This window comes from Labrus bergylta, chromosome 14 (genome assembly GCF_963930695.1).
Source record: "Labrus bergylta chromosome 14, fLabBer1.1, whole genome shotgun sequence".
Lineage (NCBI taxonomy): Eukaryota > Metazoa > Chordata > Actinopteri > Labriformes > Labridae > Labrus > Labrus bergylta.
Window position 1 is genome coordinate 11,655,639 of NC_089208.1, and position 24,859 is coordinate 11,680,497.

Below are 24,859 nucleotides of genomic sequence, written 5' to 3' on the forward strand. Positions count from 1 at the left end.
TAAGTTAAAACTAAATTCGTAAATGAACCCAGGTAGTAGCTCTAGCCCACATGGTACACAAAGTTCCGTTTTAACAAAGCCCTCAGAGACAGTCCCACCATGCTACAGTGAGCTAGCAGCGGCTAAGCAGCACATTTGACCCTGTGTGTGTGTGCGCGCTATGATGAACTAGACATCCGGGCTGTGTGTGTATGGAAGATGGCGACACTTATCCTCCCTGGTGAATGGATCAAAAACTGGGAAAAATCAGGAAAACACGAATTGTGAGTTAATGTGAACTTAACAAAAACGGCACACGTTAAGCTGCATATTTATAAGTCAAAAGTGACAAAAGATATGTAGCTTGCGCGGCTAATTAGAGGGAAGCCTTCAAAGTGTGTGTTTGCTACGGCTAACATAAGCGGGGCTACGTTAGCAAGCGAGAACACATTTTAACAGTGGCCTGCTAACGTTAAGCTAATGAAAGAAGCAGTGTGTATAGCTCGTATTGGATTGTGAGTGTAGTACATTTTAATTGTTTACATGGTGTGTTAGGTGAAGCGTAAACGTTGCGAACTGCCCCGCGTCTGCATGCTAACGATTGAGTTAGCTTGCTCTCTCAGTAGCCCCCCTCTTTAATTTGTAAACACGGTGACTCGCAAAGCTAAGCTACTTAGCATCCGTGTAGCTTCGCTCTCCCGCTTGCTCGATGTCTTAACTGGTTCCTAAATGTTCGGGGAATTGATGCCAAAATATAGATGGTACGCTTATGTTACATAACAGAATGTAATCGATTAGCAGCTGGTTATTAAACACCACAAATATCGTCCTGTTGGGAGTATTATCTAATAGTAACCAGGTGGAGGGAAAAGGTCTCATGAAGCTTTTAGTGAACCGTAACTTTAGACACGTCTGCTGCCAGTTACACGTTTAATTCATAAGAAAATAAAGTCTTTATTATTCTCAATGCACATTTATTCTGAAAAATAAAACCAGTTTCACAAGGACTTTGTGGTGCAGATGTATAAGAGTTGCTTTCATCAGGCTCGTATCTGTGAACCAGTCAACATCACGCTGTTTAACAGAAGATAAGCGAATCACGATGAAAACATTGTGTGCTCTTTGCCAAGTGATGATATAAACATAGTGACAATTTATTCTATTAGTTATTTACTTTTTCATCAGAGGTTAGGCAGCACTAGAAGCTGCAAATCAGAAACGTGACCAGGGGACGATGTATAGGTTTTTATCAGTCCCATGACGGAAAACGTCCCAAGAGTTAAATATTGCTTAAATTATAAATAAATAAAATAAATGAATAAAAAAAAAAAACACCAACTCGGCCGTCATGTAAAGACAAAGAGACATCAACATTGCTTGTTGAATTTAGTGGTTGCAGGCCTTCATGTGTGAGGCCTGCAGAGAGATGAATCAACTGGAAGTACTCGATTCTTAGTCACATTCATTTTTCATATTAAAAGGATAACTCGTCTCGTACATGTAAATGGTTCAATACGTTGTTTTTCAATGGTGTTTATGGACAAAAGCCCTCCTGTGCCATAGCCCAGTTGATGTTCACAGCTGAGATGAAGCAGTGAAGCTCAGTGAATACTAGAGCCACAAAAAGTCTTCCAGTCATAGTGTCTTATTTGAAGGCCCCATACCTGCAGCCTTGGATTTCATTGATGCCATCCTGCATAGTCGCTGTAGGGCCTACTGCTGGTTAAGTGCTGTACTTATTGGGTTGAGTAGTAGACACAGACACTCAATGGTAATATCAATCTGGTCGTATCTGACCTCAGGGCCCTGACGATCTGCTGTGAGTTTTAATACTGTTGATCTGACTGAACATGACTTTTACTGTAGTTTTAGCTGTGGGTCTAGCATTGCTGGGACGAGTTTGTTGTTTTCATCCTCTATTACACAAATTCAGCAAAGGTAAAGCGGTGGGAGAGGATGTCAGCTACATTCAGTGTGTTTTTTTTTCCTATGCGATATTTCAAAGGAAAACTCTTGACGTGAAATAAAGCAAAGCTGTGTAAAGTTGGTCAAGTCAGTTTAACAGACTGACGTGTTTCAGTTGCCTAACTGACCAGAAATTTTTCGATTTACTTCTAGTGTACAACTCTGCAAAGAGCTCACGGAAAAAACAGATCATGGAAGTGAGATTAGAGGTAAGTTTCTAATGACGTCAGCTCTATCGAGTTCTCATCTTTTCTTTACATGTTAGTGTATTTTAGTTTTCCTGGTGTAAACAGGAAAAAATACATTTTATAATTAGAAATATGGTACTTTGAATCAAATATCTATGCTTTTTGCCCTGTATAATGTCACCACTAATAGGAATGCTAAAATGACGCAACAATTGTTGGCTGAATGTCAAGTTACTGAAATGTTAACGGGTGACTTGACATTATCTTGAAAAGGGTGAATTCTTAATTTACTTAGTGTTTATGCAGTTTTTTATGTAACTGTCTCATTTGGATACTTTTTTGTATATTGGTGGTATATGTACTATGTAGTATGACAGAGCATTTTCTTGTCAGATCTGTCAATATGTTTAAAGATGTGCTGTGTCTTGTCCGTCTGTCCATCTCCAGATATACAGGCTGCCTTATACGAGCTTTGCTGGCAGGTTGTACAAGGGAACCTGAAGTTGGATCTCGTTGCCACCGTCCTTGGGGACATGATGGTAAAAGGGTTTTTCATCAAAGTTAGAATGATTTTAAACACTGTGCGCTCTATTTTTAAAGAGACAGGCCTTTTATCCTGTGATGCTGCCTTTTTTATTCAGTTGGTACTCTGTCAGCATTGAAATTTGAGAACCTTTTCTGTTTTGTTGTTTGGCAAAGAATTTCTTCCAACAGAGCAATTTTCCATTGAAAAGACATTCCTAAGATGAATACGTCAACAGTTTTAAAGACGTTATAGTGGTTACAAAGTGAAAGTTTTCACTGACCATTGAAAAACATTGATTTAAAGTCTACCTTTACACCAAGTTTCACCAGGAAATCTGTCAGAAGATTATCACACATTAACAAAAAGATTTTCAAGACACATATTACATTCACAGCGGCTGAAATAATTGTAAAAGTGCAAAACACAGAAAAATTAATTCCAGGCTAGTTGGATTAAATCTCAAAATGTTTCCCTTCAAAGCGACACTCATCTCAGTCAGCCGCTGACTTCTTGCTCACCTCCATAGCGTCAGGTATGAACTACGTCAGCATCCAGTGTTGAGCGTTTGTAGTCTGATCTGAGCAGCCTTTTTTGTCTTCTTTTTACTTCTTCTGTGGGGAATGTTTAAAAACAGTTCCCTCTGCATTGTCTCTGAACTTTCTTGTTAACACCACAGAGCCTATTAAATGCCATACTTAGGATTTTAGCGTTGAACTCAAAATGTGTTGAAATTATGTATTTACGTGGACTAGATTTCAGCTCCCACTGCTAAACAGTTACAGAGAAATGCAACGACAGTCATCATTTATAGTCGCCCTTTCAATGCTTATATGAACAAATGATCAAAATTATGAAGCAAATCATTTGATGTTATATCCCTATTTTAGCCTCGTGGAAAAGGGGTCTTGGCGAGATGGATTTGATTTCTCTTGGTTCTACACCAAATGTTAATGTTGAAAATCTGATTAGTGTTCAGTGCGGTCATTAAAGTGGGATTGTATAATTGTGGTCTGTTCCACTTGCTGGGCTCAGTTATGGTCGTGCTCTTATTGTCAAAATACACCTTACAAATAGAGAACATTGAACAGTTCATTCATGCTGACCACTGTAAGGCACAAGAGCTAAATTACTCTTTTTTTAAATAAGGACACATTGGTTAAATAAAAATATTTCATCAATACATTTCCTAACTTGAACTTTGTTAACTAACCTTCTTTTTTTAATTTCAGGAACTCAGAGATGACATGCCATCAATTTTAGCAGATGTGTTCAGTATACTAGGTAAATATTGGACATTTATTTTAGAAACATCTATTAAAGTCTATCTGTACTGCTTTAGAGGCACTGGAACATTTTTGTATCAATTTATTAGTGGTTGACATGTTTTAACAGTCAGAATATTTGTTTACATTTATGTTTTTCACAGATTTAGAGACTGGTGCGCTGGAAGAGAAAAACAAACGTGACCATTACACACAACTAGTGGGAGCATGTTTGGTAAGAATATTTTTTTATGACCATCAGTATTGACATATTGTGGAGAGCAAATCCAGACTAAAATAAACTGTGGAGTTCGCCTGAAGAGAGAGTTTTGAGTCATAAAACTATGATTCTTTGAATGACACAGTCTTCCACTTTGCCTCTATATAAACACAGTATGTAAAATACTCCAAAAATGGCCGGTGTAGTTTTTATTTTATTTTTTTTATCAAAATGACTGAAATATTAATGGTTTGACAACAATAAGCCCATTCAGACTGCTGTTTCAAGGCGTGGTATTTACGTCCATTTGATGTTTCACTTTCAAACTGGATGTTGGGGAGGATGAAGTGATCCTCCCCTCTGTACCGTCTTTGGGGTTAGTTACAGACTCACCTTGTTTTTGAAGGTCTCTGAGAGAGAAAAAAAGTTTAAATTCTATTGTGGTTAGTAACTTCAACAACGTGCAATTTCTGTACAGCTTTTAGTTTTGTCTGTTGTCGCTTTGTGGAGTTTGCATTCCTAGCTACAGTACGGTAGTCGAGCTCTCAGCCTGCAGTTAAAGTTGTGAAGCACAGACCCCCTAGCTTGCAAGCTCTCTGCCCGACTCATCATCATTCTTTAACTTATGACTCTTATATGACTCTTTCAATCAAAAAAGCACGTGAAAAGGTTTATTACGGAACAATATACCACAGTTTTCTGTAAATGCACTATTATGACCTTGGGAGGAAGAAAAGATGTAAAAAAGTCACACAGACTGGTCTGTGTAGCTGTGTTCCTCAGCACAGTGTGCAATCAGCTTCCAATACACAATGAATGGAGATTATTTTTAAAAATTGCGTCAGGTCGCCCGCATTGATGGTAGCTTCTGCACCCGCAGTAATGAAGGCACATGTGTCAGCTTTTTATACTGGTATATTGGTCACACTGGTGCATAAGACGCAGCCAACTTTTAAGATTAAATATTTGGTATTAAAAGTGCGTCTGGGGCGCTGGTGGAGCAGTGGTTAGTGCGCACGACCCATGTATGGAGGCTATAGTCCTCAAAGCGGGTGGCCCAAGTTCGAATCCAGCCTCTGGCTCCTTTCCCACATGTCATTCACTACTCTCTCTCCCTGAATTTTGACTCTATCCACTGTCCTACCTCTCCATTAAAAGCACAAAATTAAATCTTTAGAAGTGCGTCTTATACACCAGATTTTAAGGTAGATGTCATAACGGCTGACTTTAGTAACAGCGCTTTTTGCAGAAACGCATTCCAACGAGGCTCTTGCTGTCTCAGAGGCCTTGTTGGAATATATAGCGAGGTCTGTATTAGATTACCTAGATTTTGGCGGCAGTAGCTCAGTCTGTAGGGACTTGGGTTGGGAACCGGAGGGTTGCCGGTTCAAGTCCCGGTGCGGACCAAATATGGAAGTTGTTCTGGTAGCTGGAGAGGTGCCAGATCACTTCCTGAGCACTGCCGAGGTGCCCTTGAGCAAGGCACCAAAACCCCTCCTCACCATCAGCTCAGGAGTGCCCACTGTGGGCCGCTCCGAGACTCTGGCTTCTCTCCATTAATGTCCATAGCAATCCTGTTTCTGCATGTGTATATATTTCAGCCTATGTGTGTGTTGCATAATTTACAGAGTCAATAAATCTTAATCTTAATTCATGAACTTCATCATAATATTCTATTCTTTCCCAGTTCTTTGTTCCAGAGGTCATCCTGAAGGAGAGGCTCGATCCAGAAACCCTTGAATCTCTTGGACTCATAAAGCAAGCCCATCAGTTCAATCAGAAGATTGTAAAAATCAAGACTAAACTATTGTAAGCTCAGCACACATTTCAGGAGAAAATGCATAAATCAAAGCTTTTCAGTGTGTTTATAACACTCTTCATAATGTGTATACAATATTTATGTAATCTTTTTTGTTCTTTCAGTTATAAGCAACAGAAGTTCAACTTGCTAAGGGAGGAGAACGAGGGCTACGGCAAACTAATCACTGAGCTCGGCCAGGACCTCTCTGGCAACATCACCAGCCACGTCGTTCTGGAGAGCATAAAGTCCCTCATAGGTATGAACAAGTTTCTCTCAGGACAACAGAATTCAATGCAGGGCTTCTACCTTCTTCAGCTACAGTCTTCCAAATCCTGCATCTGCTTTGCATGTTTCTTTTTCTTTTCATTTTTGAAAATTGTCCATCAGAGATCAGATCAGATGGTCTCAGTATATTTGATACTGGTGCCAGGTTCATTGTTTTTAATCTCTTATCTCAAATGTTTTTATAACAGTGTAAACAATACAAATCCCATTAACTTTGATCCTTACAACTGCAGGTTGGGTCCCATTCACATGTTTTTCTATTCAGATGCAGGGCTGATTCTTTGCTCAGTGAACTCGGTCTGAAAAACTAATACAAAACAATCCTGGACGTTTGAACTATTCTGATATCTGTTTCCTATTCCCAATTCCACAACACCTGACCCTTACTCAGCACCATCACATGCTCGGTCCTTTATCTTTCTATTCCACTTAAATTTATATCCTGCAATTGCCTTTTCTGTTTCCTGTCGATTCCCCTGTGTGCCCTTTTCCTTAAAGGTCTTATCCTCGTGTGTCATATACATTCGTTTACTCAATGATCTCATGGTTTCACCCGATTGACCGCTTCATCCTTTCATTTCTTCTGCCTGCAGGATGTTTTAACTTGGACCCTAACCGTGTTCTGGACATTATCTTGGAGGTGTATGAGAGCAGATCTGACCAGGATGAGTTTTTCCTGTCTCTCATCAAATCATACATGTGTGAGCCGCTTACTCTTTGCCACATCCTGGGCTTCAAATTCAAGTTCTACCAGGTGAGGAAAATCCAGGATGTATAATGACGCCAAGATATATATAACCTGTTATTCGGGACTTGTCATCTGTTTTGTCTGTTTGTATAATTGAAATGCTTTCTTGTGATTGTATAGTTTGCTGTGTTTTTAACATCATTTATCCAAAAGCCAGCCTGAACTCCAACTATAATCCGAAGATTATTACTTAAAGAGGACATATTATACTCCTTTTCCACCTTTTAAAACAGTCCCCTGTGGTCTACATGAAACATCTGTGCTGTGCTTTGGTCAAAATATAACCTGAATCAAGCACCAGAGGAGGTCTGTAACCCTGTATAAACCAGCTCTCTCAGAGCACTCCGTCTTGGTGTGTGTGTGTCTTTAAATTAAATGAGCCCCCGCTGAGTTGTCCTGGTAGACATCACTCCTCTGTAGCGAGAATAAAAATTGTGCACCTGCGCAAAAGTTTTGTTCTAGGCTGGGGGCGGAGTCCATGGATGGCGATATCAGGAAAGGGGAGGTTATCTTTCCCACTGTGACATTGGGATTCTGGTTGGGCAAATTTTAAACGGAGCACTTTTGTCTGTGTTGTAAGACTGATGCAGACTACAAACAAAGGACTTGATGGGTTTATTTCCGATCTTGTGGGTCTGTAGACACTCATGTTACCCAAATATATGTTCAAAAACACTGTAAAAGGGGATTTTTCATAATATGTCACCTTTAACTGATTTATTTTGTTGTCTTTCTTCAGGAGCCAAGCGAGGAAACTCCCAAGTCACTTTACCACATCGCTGCTGCTCTGCTTCACCATAACCTGATAGAGCTGGAAGATCTCTACGTACATGTAAGCATGCAAAGAGTCCTAGTCCACCAACTTCTCACATGATTTAAAATAAATCTTAATTAAATCAACATATCCATCTGAATTTGGGAATATACGTATTTTTGAGAGCCAAAGCTAGAAGCGGTAATCTCGTGAAGTTTTCAGGGAGGTTTTAAGTAACAAAATGTATTCATGAACTTCTATTATACACTATTTCATCATCTTCAAAGTGTAGTATTATTTCACCAACATCACATGTTAAGCCTCTGACGTCATTAGTCCAAAGACTTAAACGTTCCCTTTTTGTTACCTTTGTCATTCCAGCTCATGCCACTAGATGCCGCCATCATAGAGGAACACAAACGAGATATCTCCGATGCCAAGCAGATTGCCCGCAAACTGGTCATGGTTGTGTTGCCTTCGGAGAAAAATGAGGACAAAGACAAGGAGAAGGAAAAGGAGGAGGAAAAGAATGAAAAGGTATCAAAGTTCCATTCCTGGTGGTTGTAGAGAGCCAGAGGAGTGAGAGATGTACTACTGCTTAAACCACCATTGAGTTTAACTGAACTTTTGTTTGTTTAATAATAGCACAGACACTCAGTTTTTACTGTTCTCCGTTCCCACAGGCTCCTGATAACCAGAAGCTCGGTCTGTTGGAGGCGTTGCTTAGAATCGGAGACTGGCACCACGCCCAGAGTATTATGGACCAGATGCCTTCCTTCTATGCAGCTTCTCACAAGGCCATCGCACTGGCTCTCTGCCAGCTTGTGCACCTGACTGTTGAGCCTCTTTACAGAAGGTGCTGATTTTTTTCCAAAATTGTTTTACTTGCTGCTTACTACATGTGGTTGGACCCATACAGGCTTTATCTCTGCTCAATGCCAAATTGTCATGCATACAAGTTGATTCAAAGAAGAGAAATGCACCATTACATGCTGGTCTTTTCCTCACAGAGCGGGCCTCCCAAAAGGGGCACGTGGATGTGTGCTGCAGCCACTGAGGAGCAAGCGGGCCCCTCGGCCTGCTGAGACCTTTGAGGACCTTCGTAGGGACACTTTCAGCATGCTCGGCTACCTGGGTCCTCACCTCTCTCACGACCCCATCCTCTTTGCCAAGATTGTGCGTCTTGGGAAGGGCTTCATGAAAGAGGTACTAAACCAGTCAATCACTACCTCACTATCTGCTTTACAGTCTACACCTTCATATTACTCATGCTGTCATCGTTTTCTTCTCAGAACCAAAGTGATGGCAGAGCTGACTACAAAGACAAAATGGTTGGTGTAAAATCAATCAAATGAATCAATTTTTATTTATATAGCGTCAAAGAGTGAAACCACTATTTTGTTTATTCATCTTTGTAGTACAAGTTACTTTGAGGAGCTGATCTATTTTTGTTGTATATTTGTTGTAGGACACACTATTGAGTTGTTTCCTGAGCATTGCAGACCAGGTGCTACTCCCTGCTCTCTCTCTGATGGAGTGTAATGCGTGCATGTCTGAGGAGCTGTGGGGTCTCTTTAAACTCTTTCCCTACCATCACAGGTAAAGAACACATACACGCACACACTCTCTCATGACTCTGTTTAATCGAGTTGTTGGATAGTAAAGCCTCAGGCAGTGCTCCAGGATGGTGTTTAGCTAGCTAGGAAAGAATAGTAGACACGCAAGCAAAGACTCTGTCCATCAAACCAGGCTTGATGTTTTTTTTTCCCTGTTATTTGGCACAGCATCTTTTCTGCTCCACAGTTATTTTTAGACTTCAGTTTTAGTTTGGATATTTTGCCACAATGCTGATGAGCACTGACAGGCCGCACCCCTAAAGGTTTTGTTTTTCTTTACTCGTCTGTGTCAGTTTGTCACATCTAATAATGCAGCTTATTAAGTGACGGAACATAGCAGCACTTTGTCGAATATTTCACCGTCTTTTTAATCAAACTGTGTCATCACTATGAAAGGAAGGATTTTATTCATCTACAAATGGACAAGTGGCGTAGTTAATTAACCCTCTGCTGTGTCTGTGTATTAAGCATCTGGTGGCTGTTTGTGCTGAATTTTCAGAGTATTTCGCTGCGTTGCTCTTACCAAGTATGACCCACGGCAAATGACTGATCTGATTGTCAAGGCTCAGTGAAGCTAGGATGAGCCACTCGATTTACACACTTTTTGTTGTAACATTTGTTGAAATTTTCTTTACATTTGGACAGCAATCAATTAATCAAATGCTCTGACAAAATAAAGGAAGGCAAAAAGCTGTGCCTGTGATAAGCTGGTTATAATTCCTTCCTGTCTCGTTCATCAGAAAGAAACTATTTTATTATTTAAGGATTGTTTTGAAGTCAGTATGTTTGGTCCATATAACTTTTTTTGTGTCATTAAACATCTGGGCAACTGCATTTTATACTTTTTTTCTAACTCATCACATGACGAGAAGCTGTTCCTGTTCACTTTCAGAACAAACGTCTCTAGGGTAGCTACAGCACATTGCATACTCATGCTATAGACACTACCTCTGACTATCTGTGTAACAATTGAGGAACAGTATTTCATATTAACCACAGATTCCATTTTTTAACCGGTCTGTCAATGTTTCTGAGTGCTGTTAAGCTTCAACTGTGCTTCCTGTGTCTCTGCTCCCTCAGGTATCGGTTATATGGACAGTGGAAGAATGAGACATACTCCAGCCATCCACTGTTGGTTAAAGTCAAAGCTCAAACAGTGGAACGGGCCAAATACATTATGAAGTAAGTCACCTTGCAGAAGCTCAGTGTACCATTCCTGTGCAGTCTTCTGTTTTGTACCTTTTTGTTTGCCTGTTTCTGTCCGTTCAATTCGAACAACAGGTCAGTTAGTGTGTCCTTGTAGGCTGTGTGCGTCCCGTTGTGCATGTGGAATTGTTAAGCCATTATTTTAACCCTCCCAATACAGTCCTCCTCTGTTCTGTAGAGGTTTGATTTACTTAAACCTAAGTTAAAGAATGGGGAGCCCTTCACATCCATTCAAACCAAGTCTCTGCAGTTTTACCGTTTTATACTGAGATATTTCTCCACTCTCTAAATGTCTTTCAGTCCTTTGTTTTGTTCTTGCCTTAAGTTAACCCAGTATCACACATAACCATATCAAGTCATTTCAGAGGGTGGAGCGCTTCAGATGCTGACACTATTTTGGTATTAATCCAGTTTTGACACCCTTTCCCCCCTTGTCCTCTACCTTCACAGGAGCACTAAGTTTGTTTGTTTGCTAGTTGATCCTTTTTACATCAACTTTCAGAAACATATCTCATCTCAAATGTCTGTTCAGCTGTTAATATCTCTTTATTATATTTTCTTTATTTTATATTGATAAAAAAGACAAACTGATTACTTCTGTTCTGACAGTAACGTTTATGTACATGAAGTTTCAAATCTTATAACTCAAACATATAAAACCTCACTCAGTAGGATGGACTAGATGTGATAGTTTAAACATGTAGCAGTGTGTTCATGTTCTGTCTCCACCAGCGCTCTGAAGCTAAGCTGTATTCAAATGACAGTTTAACACTCACAGCATGAGAATTTAAAACAGTTGTGTGTTTTGTGCTGGTCAAGTAATTATTCTGACACTGCTCTGCTGTTGAAGGAAATCAATGACGTTACTTTTATCCTAAGCTGACAACCAAGAAAGAATTTTTGCAGTCGCTGTGAAGCTTACAGAAGTGACAGTCGCGGCTTACAGCTCTCTTGTCATCGCCTTGTCTTTTTTAATCGGCTCTTTTATGTCCTGTGCTTTTTCTCCATCTCCAGGCGGTTGACCAAAGAGAATGTGAAACAGTCTGGAAGGCAGATTGGCAAACTGAGCCACAGCAATCCCACCATCCTGTTTGATTATGTAAGTGATTTTATTTGACTCCAGTCTCATATTGGATGACGTCAAAAACATTTGACATTCTCTGATAGAATATCTTAACTAAAGGCTGTAGCAGCTAAGTCGCTCTTATAGCACACACATGTGAAGGCCCCTGCAGTCATATCAATTTACAGCACTCCCTACATATGTGATGGATTTATCAATCAAAGTAAATGACTAAACAAAATCAATTGGTACACTTTGACTCAGAGGAAGCTTTATTGGTCAAGTGTGTTTACACAGAAAATGATTTTGACTCCAGTTTACTAGGCCCTCTATGTTCACAAATACACATTAAAGAAGTTCAAAAAGTTAATGCTTGATCTTTACACACCTCTTCACTTTACCATTACTTCTTGAATACTTTTTTTTTGTTGACTAACATTTTTGCAGATCTGTTCCACTTAATCAGAAGTTTCTGATCTATGTTTATTGAAGTGTGCATGCATCTACAGTACAACAGTCTAGACCTGCTCTTTTTGTAAAGTGTCTTGAGATTTATTGATATTTCACAAGAATGACTTCTGCACTTTAGTTTAGCCTCTTAATAGTTATGAATGTGCAGTTAGGTTTAGTGCATATCTTTTCTACAATGTTACAATTCACTTAGAAGACGCTTTTATCCAAAGCGATGTACATCAGAGAGTAAGTACAACACTTTTTTCTATTTGTTTCATTCCCTTCTTTTCCCCTTTTTCAGATGCTGTCTCAGATCCAGTGGTACGACAACCTCATCGTTCCCGTGGTGGATTCTTTAAAATACCTCACATCCCTCAACTATGATGTCCTGGCCTGTATCCTGCAATGTTTGGCGTTAATTCAGCTTGCAATAGACATGTGTGCATAAGTTGTCAGAGGAAGTAAGGTGTAAGTGCAAAGAGGTTTTTCTTCTGTCATTTCACTTAACTATGTCTTCAGATTGCATCATTGAGGCTCTGGCCAACCCTGAGAAGGAGAAGATGAAGCATGACGACACCACCATCTCCTCATGGCTTCAGAGTATGTCACACCAAAGTTTAACTGGCTGGTTACCGGCCGGTCACATCTTTCATTTGCATGCAAAAGCAGACAAACTGTTTGATGTTTTATTGAGTATCTGACATACACCTGTTCCTCTGCTCCATGAAGGTCTGGCAAGTCTGTGCGGAGCTGTGTTCAGAAAATACCCGATCGAGCTGGCTGGCCTTCTTCAGTATGTCACCAATCAGCTGAAGGCAGGGAAGAGGTAAGTTGATGCAAGAGCACAGGTTGTTTTTTTTTCCCCCTGCCACATGAATGACCTTTTCTGCTCGTCATGCTTCTTTGATGTGTCAGGAAGGTGCTCTGCTTTATAAGTTCTTCCTCTTCCTGCAGTTTTGACCTTTTGATAATGAAAGAGGTGGTGCAGAAAATGGCCGGCATTGAGATCACTGATGAGATGACCTCCGAGCAGTTAGAGGCCATGACCGGAGGGGAGCAACTCAAAGCCGAGGTATGTAGACTCATTTTCGGCTTTCACTCCCTAACAAAGACTTTTGATCAAGATCTACGTGAACCAGTGTTGCGCCTGAGTTCAGGTCATTTTCATTAGGTTGTGCTTCTTTCAACAGGGTGGCTACTTTGGCCAAATCAGGAACACTAAGAAGTCTTCACAGCGTCTGAAGGATGCCCTGCTGGACCATGAACTGGCCCTGCCTTTGTGTTTACTCATGGCCCAGCAACGAAATGGTGTCGTTTTCTTAGAAGGTGGAGAGAAACACCTCAAACTTGTGGGCCACCTCTATGATCAGGTATATAGTAAAAGTTTATCAATCTTATTTATTTAAGATGTTAACATTTGAATGACCATGGATTAGCAGGTGAATTCTTCAGAGCTCCTAACGAGATCATATTTTACATATTATTTACTGTGTGTTATTGTATTGAATCCTGCAGTGTCATGACACTTTGGTGCAGTTTGGGGGCTTTTTGGCCTCCAACTTGAGCACAGAGGACTACATCAAGCGGGTTCCCTCCATTGACATCCTTTGTAACCAGTTCCACACTCCACATGACGCTGCCTTCTTCCTATCTCGGCCGATGTATGCACACCAGATTTTGGTGAGTGGAATACTTTCTCAAACTATTAGTGTGTGTCATGTCACATCTCTGTTCTTTACAGAACAATTTCTGTGTGTTTTTGTGACCACAACTCTGCCCAAACTTGAAAAACTGTTTGATCAACTGCTGAAGGATGCAAAGGACAACTCAATTCTTCTTATTCTTTTATTTTTATTTTCTTGAAGATGGTTTTGGGTTTGATGGTTTCAATGGTTGTAAACAGAATGATGGAATATGAGGGAATCGAATAGGTTGATAACCTTCAAGATAAACAGAAAAGACATGCATTAGTCTCAAATAAATTCCAATCAACATTTCCCCTCAAAGTTTTCCTAAAGAATAAATGTTACCGTTACTTGATTCTCAAACAAACAAAGTCATTCAAATTAACCTCAAACCAATGTAATGATTAAAGTAACAATATACATACTTAATCATTAAGTTCACTTAAGGTTTCAACAAAATACATAAGCTTAAATTAGCGTAACCAAAATTGTCCAACTTAAACTGCATTTTACTTACTAATTCAACCAAACAGTCATGGAGAAGCATGACCTCAACACATCATCCACATTCAAAGTTGTTTTTTTCCTACCAGTTGCATCTTCTGAGTAGTTGTTGGTTTCTTATGTTAAATGTACCTTGACTGTGATGGTAAATCTGTTAGCCCACTAAAGGCATTTTCTGTTATGTGTTAGCATCAAGCTAACCAACTTGTTACATCCCGGTCCATCTGTAAGAACCCCCCCCCCCCCCCATTCAGATTTTTATCAAAACTATTGCCAGTTACTGTAAAATACGGAATATAAGTCGCACCGGTGTATAAGACGCACCCTGTTTTGAAGGTGTCAGAGAGAAAAAAAAGTTTAAACTGTCTTCCTGCGTGATGATTTATATTGTGTTCAGCGATGTCTGCAACGTGCAGTTTCTGTACAGCTGTGTCACTCTTTAGTTCTGTCTGTTTTCACTTTCGGGAGTTTGCGCTCCTACTAGTTACAGTACGGTAGTTCAGCTCTCAGCCTGCAGGGAAAGTTGTGAGGTACAGACTCCTAACTCTTCAACTTTAATATAGGACTCTTTGAATCAAAAGAGAACTCCACAAGGTTTATTTAGGGGAAATGGCCCACTGTTTCTGTAAATGTATGATTATGACCTCGTGAGGGAGAAAAGATGTGGAAAAAGTCACGCAGCCAGCCTGGTCTGTGTCGCCGTCTTTCCCAGCACAGCGTGCACTCAGCTTTCAATACACAATGAATGGGGATGGGTTTTTAATCGCATCAGGTTGCAGTTAGTGGCTGCTGCCCCGCTGTAATGACAGCACGTGTTTCAGTATTTTATACTGGTATATTGGTCGCACTGGTGTATAAGACGCAGCTATCTTTTAAGACGGAAAAAAAAGGTATTAAAAGTGCGTCTTACACCAGATTTTACGGTACTTTCAAATTTTATTATCAATGAAATGCCTGTCCCTAACTTGTTCACACTATTCTACCTTTAATGTCCTTCTCCTCATTTATATTTGATCGTATGTTGGATGAATAGCCTCAACTTTGGGCTAATAGAAGTATGAAAATGTGTTAATGGCGACTCTACTCCCAGTATTCTGAAAGAAGTGGGCAGATAATAAATATGAAGAGTTTTTTAAAGGATGAAAACTAGTTTTGATCAACTCCTATGAATGAATCCCCAACAAACTGTTTGAACTCAACACAAATAACTTCTCTGGAAGGGAGTTACATTTTTTTGATTAAGATGAAATTAAACCCTCACTTTGTTTCTTCTACTGTGCAGTCGAAGTATGATGAACTGAAGAAAGCAGAAAAGGGCAACAGGCAGCAGCAGAAGGTGCACAAGTATGTTGCAGCGTGCGAACAGGTGATGACCCCGGTCCATGAGGCGGTGGTGTCCCTACATCCAGCCAGAGTGTGGGACGACCTCCGACCTCAGTTCTACGCCACGTTCTGGTCCCTCACGATGTACGACCTGGCCGTTCCAAATGCTGCGTACGATCGTGAGGTCAACAAGCTCAAGACTCAGATCAAGGCCATCGAGGAGAACCCAGAGATAGTGAGTAGTTGAACAAGGCTTGTTGATTAGCATACCCTTAAACACCACTAGTGCCCAGTTTGACTTGGAGAAAAGTTTTGTTGTATGAGTCCCAATATATGTTGTTCAATACAAAAGAAGTAAATAAACATCTGTGCCAAAGCTGTCATCGTGTATTTATGGTGAGAATATGTTTATCGTTCCCTTTCAATGTAGCCCATGAATAAGAAAAAGAAGGAGAAGGAACGCTGCACTGCCCTGCAGGAGAAACTGCAGGAGGAGGAGAAGAAGCAAGCGGAGCACGTTCAACGGGTTCTACACCGCCTCAAGCTAGAGAAAGACAACTGGTTGTTGGCCAGTAAGTGTTCCCATGTTTACACAAGTGCTTTGATTTTGAATGTGTACTCTGACTTCACTTGTCTTCTGATCAGTTCAGGTTTGTCCAGAACACAGTTGTTGTTATACAAAGTCTTGTATTTCACAAGCATAAAGAGATGATCTCTTTCAACCTGATTTAACTCAAGATATCTGTAAATGTAATGGAGGAGGAAAAAAAACAGTATTTCATGTGTCATTGTCACTAACTAACACATGTAAATTCTCACCGACAGAATCCACAAAGAACGAGACGATAACAAAGTTCCTGCAGCTCTGTCTGTTCCCTCGCTGCATCTTCTCCTCCATCGACGCTGTGTACTGCGCCCGCTTTGTTGAGCTAGTCCACCAGCAGAAGACACCCAACTTCTGCACCCTCCTGTGCTACGACAGGGTGAGACGCTCGAAACATCTATACTTTTATTCTTCAGATGATTGAGTGTTCAATTTAGTGTAACTACATCTTTACTGTACAGCCAAAAATGACTTTTATGAGAAAGGGAGGACACATTATTCATGTGATGAATGAAGAAGATAATGAAGGCTCTTAATTTTGCAAAGTCAGTGAAACAGAATTTGTTGAAATATTTATATATAGAATTCATTAAAATAACACAAACGGATAAATTTAAGTGTCAAACATCCATTTAGCAGTTCAAGGAGCACTGAGGTGCACCATCAGATGTAAACCTTGCAGGACTGTTTCATTGTAAATGGAATGAGAGCATTAAAAGTAAAAACTAGTCAGACAGGGTAAAGTTGAAGAGTTGTTGCTTCGTCCAAATGCACAGATTTGAGATTTTCTCATTTTTTTAATTTAACCCCTTACATTGTGTCACATTGCAGGTGTTCTCTGCCATCATTTACACGGTGGCCAGCTGTACGGAGAACGAGTCTCACCGCTATGGACGCTTCCTCTGCTGCATGCTGGAGACGGTGACTCGATGGCACAGCGACCGAGCCACCTATGAGAAGGTGTCCTACTTTGTTTCATGTCTGTCATTGGACAGTTGTATCATATATTATGACAAAAGTACAACAATAATTTCTCCTTTTTGTGTGGTAACAGGAGTGCGTTAATTACCCTGGCTTCCTGACCATCTTCAGAGCCACCGGCTTTGATGGAGGGAACAAAGCAGATCAGCTTGATTATGAGAACTTCAGGCATGTCGTGCACAAGTGGCACTACATGCTGACAAAAGTGAGCAGCTCTTCTTCATTATTATTTTTACTCTTGAAACGTCTGTCTCAATAATCAGCGCTCTGTAGAAGATGATCATTTATCTCTTATAACGCACTCTGTCCCTGTTCCATCCAGGCTTCAGTTCACTGCCTGGAGACGGGAGATTACACCCACATCCGGAATATTCTCATCGTGCTCACAAAGATCCTGCCCTGCTACCCCAAGGTCCTGAACCTAGGCCAAGCCCTGGAGTGTCGAGTCCACAAGATCTGCCTCGAGGAGAAGGACAAGAGGCCCGACCTCTATGCCTTAGCAATGGGGTAACACAGCATTGTGTGCTGTTCAGCTCCATGTGGAGCACACATTCACTCTATTGTCTGGAGTCAGGGGAGGATTAGGTCCTGAAAGAGGAGTAGTCAATCAGTCCATTTTTGCCAAATTTCACTAGATAGCACACAACTTACGATACATTACTTTACTTAAGTGGATACCTGTTAGTACTTATATGTGTCCATGCTGTTTATTTGGCCTTGTAAATTTGGGTTGTAACTGTAGGTCAGTGCTGATTTAAGATTAGTTATGAGTTTTCCTGTCCGTCTAAAAGTCGTTTGATACCCAGGAGTTTGACTTAATCTTTGTGTGTTTGATTCGAGGTTTTGTCTGTGCTGTGCAAAAACCATTTATGCATCTTGCAGTTATTCGGGTCGATTGAAAAGCCAGAAGGTGCACATGGTCCCTGAGAACGAGTTTCACCACAAGGAGCAGCCAGCGCGCAGTGCCACCCCCGCCAGCCAACAGAACGGCCCCAGCAGCACTGGAAAGCCGGCCAGCACCTCGAGCAAGACAGAGGAGGGGACGCCAGAGGATGGAGGTGAGTGATGAGAAATTAAGGGAGGCTGAACCTCATACATTATACACATTGTAGAGATTGAACTTTTTCAACTGCACAATTGCAGACTTGGTAGGTCTTTCTTTTCTTTTTTTTAATTACATCTATTATATTAAGAATTCAAATGTAAAACTTCTTTGTTTTTATAAAACTATCAAAAGCATTTGGATGCTTTTCTTTGGCTGCACTATTATTTTTCCCATGAAAGCATTTGGCTTAAGATAGTTGGGGGGGGTTATTGGTTCATTGCTCAAACTGTTCTTGTTTTGTTTTAATGCAGATCGGAGCAAGGATAAATCTCAGGGGACTACAAAGCCAGTGAACAAAACCAACAGTGCAGCGGCCAAAGTGACCACCAGCAATGGGAATGGTGCTCTCAACAGGTAGGCATCTTGAGAACTGATATCTCAAATTAGCTTAACAGCCTCAAAATGTACAATGGTATCACGTCCAAAAACACAAGTATTGTATTGTTCAGTATTTTCAGTATTCTCACATGAAAAATGTTTCCCCTTTTCAGCACCAAAGCCGTGAAAGACCGGGACGACAAAGAGAAGAGCGGGAAGGACAAGAAAGAGAAAAAGGAAAAGACACCAGGCAGCACTCCTGAGACAAAGGCGGAGAACCGGCGGGAAAAGCAGAGAGACGAAAGAGCGGGGAAGGAGGAGCGGGCGGCACGTGAGGGTAAGGACAAGACCCCCAAGGCAGACAGGGAGAAAGTGAAAGCTGAGGAGAAGAGCAGCAAAGACGAGAAGGCCAAAGCCGGCAACGGGGAGCCAGTGGAGCCGTCCAGGGAGCGCGATGCCATCAAGGAGTCCAAGAGCAAGGAGAAAGGAGACCGGAGTGCTGCAGCTGGGTCCCTCAAGTCCCCAGTTCCCAGATCAGAGTCAGCCGAATCTGAGAGGGGTAAGGAGCCTATCTGCATGTCTTTGATACTGCTCTATTTACCCACATATACGTACACTATCTATATATAGATATCTTTCTTATTCCAACTTTTAATTTAAAGCATCAGATTAAATAACAAAAAAATGCTAATCAGAAGTTTCATTTATTTAAAACCTGTTTTTCACTCTTTTCTTTGTCCAGATCACAAAAGACGAAAGCTCGACAGCCACTCTTCTCCTTCCCACTCGTCGTCTGTTAAGGTTAGTATGGCTTGAGGAAGGCTGTGACCGTTTCTTCTCTGTCTGCCGGAGAGTTCCCCTGCCGTTGCACATTCCAGCAGCCCCGAAGATCATCAAGGAGAGTTGTCGTACACACAGGCATCTGGAAATCCCAACCAAATCCATGGGAGTTGGAAAGCATTCCATGGACTTGAGCATGATATTTTGCAGAATTGGGTGAAAAACCCCCTCAAGGACTTAGCCAAGAGAATATTGTGTATATTGAGTATTTTCATATTGAAATATTTATCTATTTTCATATTAATGAAAGCAGTCAGTGTGCCTTCGGAAGAAAGATTTTTTTTTTTAAGCAATTCTATATTCCTTGTGGATTTTTTGCTTTTTAAGAATAATATCCGCCTGAAGTTTAATGGCTTGCCAAATCAAGAGTTTCACCTTTTCATGGCAAAGATTTTTTTGTTACGTCGAGAGCAGTCTTTTACTACTCGGAGTGATGCCCAAGATGATTTTTCCTCGTTTTTTGCAAGCCGAGAAGATTCCCTGGTTAAAGTGATGTAAAGTATTTTTTTTACTTTGCCGTCAATGATCCTGGATCCAGCACAGAGTCGAATGGTGTCGAGCAAACCACTCTGCTACAGGAAACCCTCACCGCTGCGGCCCATCGTCCCTTCTATCTCCATTTGTTAAAACGGCCCGCATGCAGCCATCACGTCACATGATGTTTGTCCAGTCTGGCCGCTGAGGCGCTACTGCCCCCAACACCTACCAGCCATCAGCATCGACAAGTCGCACTACCTCCTGGCAAGCACTCAATTGGGAACCTGAGCCACCAGCAGCTGAGATCAACGGAGAAAATATATGTCGCCATTTTGAATCAGCCAAAAAAGCAGAGGGAATAAAGCCTGCTCCTACAAAGAGAGAGAGGGAGGGAAAGAGTGGGCGAAGCCTGAATCGTCTGGAGCGTTGCCTAAACCACTGGAAGCTTGTGATAGATCTTTATTTTACCTTCCACCAGAGAAATAGGCTCCCTGTGTCTTATCCATTCCTGAACTGTAAGTGACAGCCACAGTTATTAATGTAGGGATGCAGTCAAGCACATAAGTGATTTGTCTTACACACACAGGCACACACACACACAACCACACACAGTATTTATAAGCAATTGCACTTTAGATGTATCTGATACCAGCTGCACTGTAGGACTTTTATATTATCTTGCCTGCACTTTCAGACATGTCTGTAGTGTTCTGACTTAGAAGTTATTTTTTAGATATGCTCAGGGTTTTTCTATTCAAAGTACTGACATTCCAGATTTTGAGCTTATGAAATCTCCTCATGTAATAACCTTGTCAAAGCCTTAGTCCTTGAAGGTCAGAGGTCAAGGGAGACGTATGCTGTTGGTCCGGCAAGCTCCGACCCCCCCACACCCCTCCCCTACTTCAAACTCTACTGCTGTCTGACAACCTCCTCCAAACCCCCCACCCCCTCCCAGCTCATCTGTCATCTCCATTCATCCCCACAGGACAATAACAACGAACCCAAGGATTCCACATCCAAGGTTTGAACTTCCTCCTCTACTTCCTCCTTAAGTCACACTTTAATCTTTGTTTGCCAAACATGTGCTGCTGCTCACAGGAAACATTGAATTCTACATGTCTGTGATTTTCTCGATCCATAGTTTGTGTTTACTCGGTTTGTAAACTATCATAATAGTCATGGATTGATGTATGTGTGTCACCATTACCAAAGTTGTTGTTTTTTCTTCAAACTGCAATTGTAAAAACCTTCTGGGCACGTCGAGGCAGTGAAAAGATCTCAAAACACTTAGTCTGATCTGACATTATTACATTTATAGAAACTTCCACAAACTGCTCGTTTACACATTCAGCTGACATAATGTGACGTTCACATTCTTCTCTTTCTGCCCTCTGTTTCTCCATGTTGTCTTTAGAATATGATAAATGTGTAGTCTGCTGAGAGATAAATGCACAATTTTCACCGGCTAGTCTCAACTGTCAGACAGATCAACAGCTGCTTCTGCAGAGGGAAACTAACTTATGACAAAGACAACAAAAAACCATGAGAGGAGGCTGAAAGACTTTTGTAGAACTGCTGATCATCTCAGTGGGTTCGCCACTTCAAGCAGCCCCTGTAGCATTACACAGCAGTGTGATATTTAACAGACAGTATGTTGTTGTTTGATGTAAGGCTCATTTTGTGGGAGTAGATTAGATGCAGTTCTGAACAGTAATGCCTGTTCAGGATTGTATTTCCTCTCAGGTTATTCAAACAGTTGTCATTCTTTTTAAAGCATTTGTTTAAGTCTGATCAATGATTAGATTTGAGACTAATCTGTCTGAGTCATGTTTGTCTGAAAGAACGAGAACAGAATAGCTCATTTATATTTCCCCTTATAGTAGTTTTTCAGGTTCACATTTGTTCTTGTTTAATTATAAAGATTTAAATGTATATTTTGAGTTATTAACCATTATCACTATTGGTCACTGTTAACTGAGAATTTCACCCTTTCTTTATTTTGGCCAGTTCAGACAAAAGATTTGCAACAACACAAAATAATTAAAAATCGTTGGTAAAATTAGAAGCGGTGTGAAGTGGCCCAAAGGAGTCCCTCACAGGGGTTGTTAATAAAGTTAGCTTTAATGGCCCCTTTAGGTGTTTTTATATCTTTTGTCATTTAATCTGTACAATAAAGCTCATTTAACAAGTCAGAACCATCTTCAAACATGTTTCAGACTGGTAAGACAAAGTTTCAACTGAACTTGTTACAAACTTTAGTTCTAAACTGGTCTTAAGTTTAAATAATAGTGTGACAAAGAATAACTCCATTCCTTGAGTGTAAATAGAAGTATATAAATGCTCTCCGACATCATATAACAGGTTTCTGTCTTGTTCATATTCAATCGTTTTCACAGCACCACCCCAACTACAATTCAGTAGCCCGGTCCAAGAGCAGAGAGAGGGAGCAGGAGAAGAAAGAGTCAGACAACACACAAGGCCGATCCAAAGAGAAGAAAGAAGAGAAGGATCGAAAAGAAAGGAAACGAGTCAGTACAAAAACAAGAACCACGTTGTTCTCTGGAAAGGCTTTTTAGAACCACATTAGATATTTTCTCCAGTTAAGAGTTATATGTTGTTTAATAGACGCAAAATACAACGTCTATAATCTGATTTTTTTGTTACTTGTACTAACCTGCTGTGTGTCCTGTTGTTTCTCTGTTAGGACCACACTGTCAATGATCGAGAGGCGAGCCAAGAAACCAAACGTAAAAAGGACGAGAACGGAACCAGTAAGTTTTGTCATCAACCACTCTGATGTGATCATTCCACCATACAAGTACAATGTAACAATGCAACCCAAAAAAAAAAAAAACATGATTGTAAAATTCAAACTTCATCTCTTTCTAGATTCCTCCAAAAACAGCAAGAGCACGAGTCCCACCTGTGACTCCCCGCTTTCAGCTGAAAAAGAGAAGAGCAAAAGATCCAAATCTTCGAGTAAAGAGAAGGCAGATTCTGTGAAACCTGAGCGGACGTCCTCTGGAGGGAAAAAGGTCGACTCATCTCATTAACCTTTACCAGCGTTAACATGTCTCATGTTTTTACAGTTGTACATCTTGGAACCTGTAATCTTTAGCGTTATTTATCACAGGCTGACATTTCTTCAGTTTTAATTTAAGATGAGGATGTACATTAACTGTAAACGTGTATATATCTGTATTTGTGTTTCTATTGATCTGTGTCATCTCATACTTCTTGGTGTTGTTGTTCTGCAGGAGTCTCGACACGACAAAGAGAAATCTGAGAAGAAAGAGAAAAGGGACAGCAGCGGTGGAAAGGAAGAGAAAAAGCAATATCCTACAAAGTGATGCCTTGATCTTATCTCTGGGTAGTTCAAATGTTTAGATATTTAAAGATGTGTATAGTCTTTCAAAAAAAAGTAACATCATGTCAGATCAGTTGGGTTTGTTTTTAAAGGCTAATTCGGCTTCTTTTCTAAGATAAATATTTGCACAGTTCATAAGTGTTTCCTTCATGAGACCATGACCTCCCATTGTGTTTCAATGAACTTCAATTAGTGCTCAGAATCACAGCAGTTTTCAGAAAGCACTGAGAAGCAAGACAACAGGGCTTGCTTGTAAGATAATTAAAAATATGACCCTCAGCTAATATGAGCATTTAGCTGCTAGCTAATAATTGCCAGTAGGACTTTGCTTTACTTGCTTTACTCATCGTATGCTCTATAAGATGTTAGACATCGTCCCACATTCTCATTTTGACATTGAGAAATATGTTATGAAAATCAACCATTTATTTTCTCATTATTTTATCATTTTGTCATTTTGCTTAACAGTGATACTCATAAATCTTCTGACAAGCACAGATAATGTGCACTGCTCAGTGAAGGTAAGACATGTTCAGCTTTCTTATAAACAGCTGTCAATGCATCCTCTCTGTGGTCAGTGTCTCACATGTTTTCTCTGCTCCTCTGCAGAACTGGAGAAGCTGTGTTTTTATCTGCGGGACACCTGCAGCTCCACCTGCACTCTGTTCTCTCATTTTGCCTGTGTTGTTTTGCTGTAGTCCCCTCCCAAATGTTGTTAGCTGTAGTTATCTGAACGTACAGATTCACCTCATTATTTTTTCCATTTCAGTATACAGCAAACCAATGGAAACCAGTTTGTTTTTTGTTTCTCTTTTATTATCCAATACAGGCACAATGTGCTGCTATGATCACATGGTTACTATTGCTCTGAGTAGAGAAGTGGTTACTTTATGAAATGATCTCTTGGTGACAGCCGGTCATCCATCCAATAATCTCATGCTTGAAAAATTTGTATTTTTGTATGTTGTCAGGCTTTTTGCTCGTTTAATTGGATTTAACACACTTTCCATATTCACTTACCTTCTATCCTTTTTGAGATATTTAGATACTTTTATTTATTTATCTCCACCTTTTAATCCCTGTTAGGCAGTAGGCGTGAGTGACAAAACTGAAACAAAGGACCAGTTTGTATATTGTGTACAATAATAAAGAGAGTAACATGAAATTCACATCATGTTATTTCTTCTTTTTTTTTTTCAATGTCCCTTTGTGATTTTGTGTTAATCAGGTTTTTACATAATTTATAAAAATGCCAGTTCGACCTTGACTCAAATGTTGAATTGTAAAGAAGTCAGACAAAAAAAAAAATCTGAATCTCTGTACTCCAAATCCATCTGTTTAGAACTGATTTTTGGAGATTTTATCTGCTGTACTCAATGAGTGTAAGCTTTTTAAAGAAACAAAACAAAAACCAATAAATAATAGTTTTCCTAGTGTGTCACTTTGATCTTGTCTCCTACCTTTCTTTATTCTCCTCTAATGGAAAGAAGTGTCAGTTAGCGACTACACAGGGAACACATTGATGTGATTTTATAGGAAAACAATTGGGGGAAGTTAAATTAGAAGAAACAAACTCCTTTGAAGGTAGA

General features: G+C 40.3%; 1 protein-coding gene across 4 annotated transcripts; it reads left to right on the forward strand.

Moving 5' to 3' along the window:
- Positions 1-113: 113 nt before the first annotated feature.
- Positions 114-24,717, forward strand: thoc2 (THO complex 2). Of its 4 annotated transcripts, none has more exons than XR_002277881.3 (39): positions 114-263; positions 2,098-2,153; positions 2,580-2,671; positions 3,888-3,939; positions 4,085-4,155; positions 5,828-5,949; positions 6,064-6,197; positions 6,820-6,980; positions 7,714-7,806; positions 8,110-8,265; positions 8,412-8,584; positions 8,739-8,934; positions 9,021-9,059; positions 9,197-9,327; positions 10,425-10,526; positions 11,565-11,649; positions 12,368-12,461; positions 12,586-12,666; positions 12,796-12,892; positions 13,021-13,138; positions 13,257-13,436; positions 13,582-13,746; positions 15,538-15,813; positions 16,009-16,150; positions 16,404-16,561; positions 17,014-17,142; positions 17,237-17,368; positions 17,486-17,670; positions 18,046-18,221; positions 18,520-18,622; positions 18,760-19,145; positions 19,329-19,387; positions 20,889-20,924; positions 22,300-22,431; positions 22,608-22,674; positions 22,793-22,938; positions 23,161-23,273; positions 23,739-23,791; positions 23,880-24,717. XR_002277881.3 is itself a non-coding variant. In XM_020630290.3 (39 exons), exons 1-38 carry the CDS (start codon positions 199-201, stop codon positions 23,770-23,772), a joined length of 4,713 nt encoding a protein of 1,570 aa, XP_020485946.2. In that variant the 5' UTR covers positions 114-198; the 3' UTR covers positions 23,773-23,791; positions 23,880-24,717. The 4 variants fall into 4 exon arrangements, 2 of the variants coding, with proteins under 2 accessions (XP_020485946.2, XP_020485947.2); XM_020630290.3 differs by having other exon boundaries at positions 23,161-23,249; XM_020630291.3 differs by having other exon boundaries at positions 23,161-23,237; positions 23,745-23,791.
- Positions 24,718-24,859: the final 142 nt, after the last annotated feature.